Source organism: Condylura cristata, unplaced genomic scaffold (assembly GCF_000260355.1).
Source record: "Condylura cristata isolate star-nosed mole 26May11 unplaced genomic scaffold, ConCri1.0 scaffold00004, whole genome shotgun sequence".
Lineage (NCBI taxonomy): Eukaryota > Metazoa > Chordata > Mammalia > Eulipotyphla > Talpidae > Condylura > Condylura cristata.
The window spans coordinates 729,285-730,979 of NW_004567105.1; the positions used below are offsets into that span (position 1 = coordinate 729,285).

A 1,695-nucleotide genomic window follows, 5' to 3' on the forward strand; every position below is an offset into this window, starting at 1 on the left:
GCCGAGCCCCGGCCCACGCCACCAGCCGCTTCTCTCCCGCCGACCAGGGCTTCAGGCGGGCGGCTCGCGGCGGCGCTGAGGCTGGTGCCCGCTGTGAGCACGATCTCCCACGTCTTTCAAATCCAGCCATCAAATGTGGGCTTTTGAGCTATTTCCCGTCTTCCCGATTGCCTTTGCCAGCCTTGTTTTAAGCCACCCCCTGGGGCTCCTGGTTGCTGACGTACTTCGGGGAGAACCCTGCCCATGGAGGCCGCTCCAGAGCCCGTCCTGACCCCTTTGCTCAACCCCTGCCAACTCCTCCCTGACTGTCCGCAGCAGCCACGGAGCTGGTCCCGTTCCGCGTGGCCCTGCCCTCGGCCCGTCCAGGCTGGGGCTCCTCGCGCCTGCTATCAGAAGGGGCGTTTGTGAGGAGGAGACTGCTCCCCAGACACACTACACTTTACGAACTTCTCTAGAGAGGATTCTTGGGGTATTCCTTAGCTCTATTGGCAGACCACAAGCTTCGCGGGGGGCCCCTCGGAGCACCCACAGCCGCGGACACCGGCCTCCAAACAGAACCTTCCAGCGCAGTGTGCTCACGGCCCGAGGCGGGAGCCGACCCGCCCAGAGGCGCAGGGCGAGGCCTGGAATGACTCAGCCCCGGCCCAGGCCCGCACGCTGTGGGGTGTCTGCATCCGCCCCCCGCCAGGCAGACCCTCAGAGGCGGCCAGAGGAGCAGTCCGGGGGCGGGGCCGGCCCGGTGCGGACTCCTCGCCACAGGACGCGGACGTCCTGACCCGGACAGAGGTGCCTCGGCCGGCCGCTGACGCCCTGCGGCCCTGACCCCCGCCTCGCACAGAGGCGCCTCCTGCCCCCTCTGGAGAAGGGCCCGGAGGCCTGCGGCTGGCTCAGGTGAGGGCCACTCAGCCCTGAGGCCAGACGCTGCCCTCCCCGCAGGACCAGGAGGCCCCAAAGGCCCAGAACAACATGGAGGGCGAGATGGGGGGAGGGGACGGCGGCCTCCGCTGGGGAGGGGCGGGTGGTCTGGCCCGCACCCTCCCGACGCCCCTGCCCTGGTGGCAGGCCCCCCTTCGGTAGGCCCGGGGGCGTGGGGGAGGCCACAGTCCCTGCCTCTCGCAGAGGGGTGCAGCCCCGGCCCAGGGGACACGTGTCCTTGGGGTGAAGAGCGGCCGGGAGCAGGTCTCGACCCAAGAGGGCCGCCTGGTGGGGGAGACGGCACTGGGGTGGGTCGAACCCCACAGACCCAGGCCCGAGGGTGCCGAGGGCACCTGCTGCGGGGAAGGGGCGCGCCCTGCAGCGGTCTGGGGTGCTGGCACTTACAGGAGCCCCGACAGTTTAAGGACCCAACAAAGCCCATTTTTATTTTTTAAGCAAAAGGTTCCTGGAGAACGAGAAAGAAGGGGAGTTGGGGCTGCAGGGGTGTGGAGGAGAGGTCAGTTTGTTTTCTTAAAGTTGGGGCTCCTTCCTTGGCAGACCTGGGTCAGCAGCAGCGCTTGTGACAGGAAAGCCTGCCTCACCTCGGGGCTGTGCCCCCGCCGGCCGGGCAGACCCCGGGGAGGGCAGGGGCCAGCCGGCGTCAGAGCGCGCCGCGGGAGTGTCCCCGGAGCACTGGGCAGCGCGGCGCCTCCGAACTAACCGGCAAAAAGGGAAAGTCCTCGGTGGGGCCACCCCAAAGGACCCGCAGGGCGCCTCGCA

The 1,695-nt window shown here is 68.8% G+C and overlaps 1 protein-coding gene across 1 annotated transcript in view; it reads right to left on the minus strand.

The window, feature by feature from the left end:
• TTC38 (tetratricopeptide repeat domain 38) overlaps positions 1-674 on the minus strand; it is a 10,155-nt gene extending 9,481 nt beyond the window's left edge. The window contains exons 1-2 of the mRNA XM_012735092.1: positions 580-674; positions 307-383 (exon numbers count right to left, since the gene is read on the minus strand). Coding sequence (XP_012590546.1) covers positions 307-383; positions 580-674 — 172 coding nt within the window. The remainder of the gene's footprint in view (positions 1-306; positions 384-579) is intronic.
• Positions 675-1,695: the final 1,021 nt, after the last annotated feature.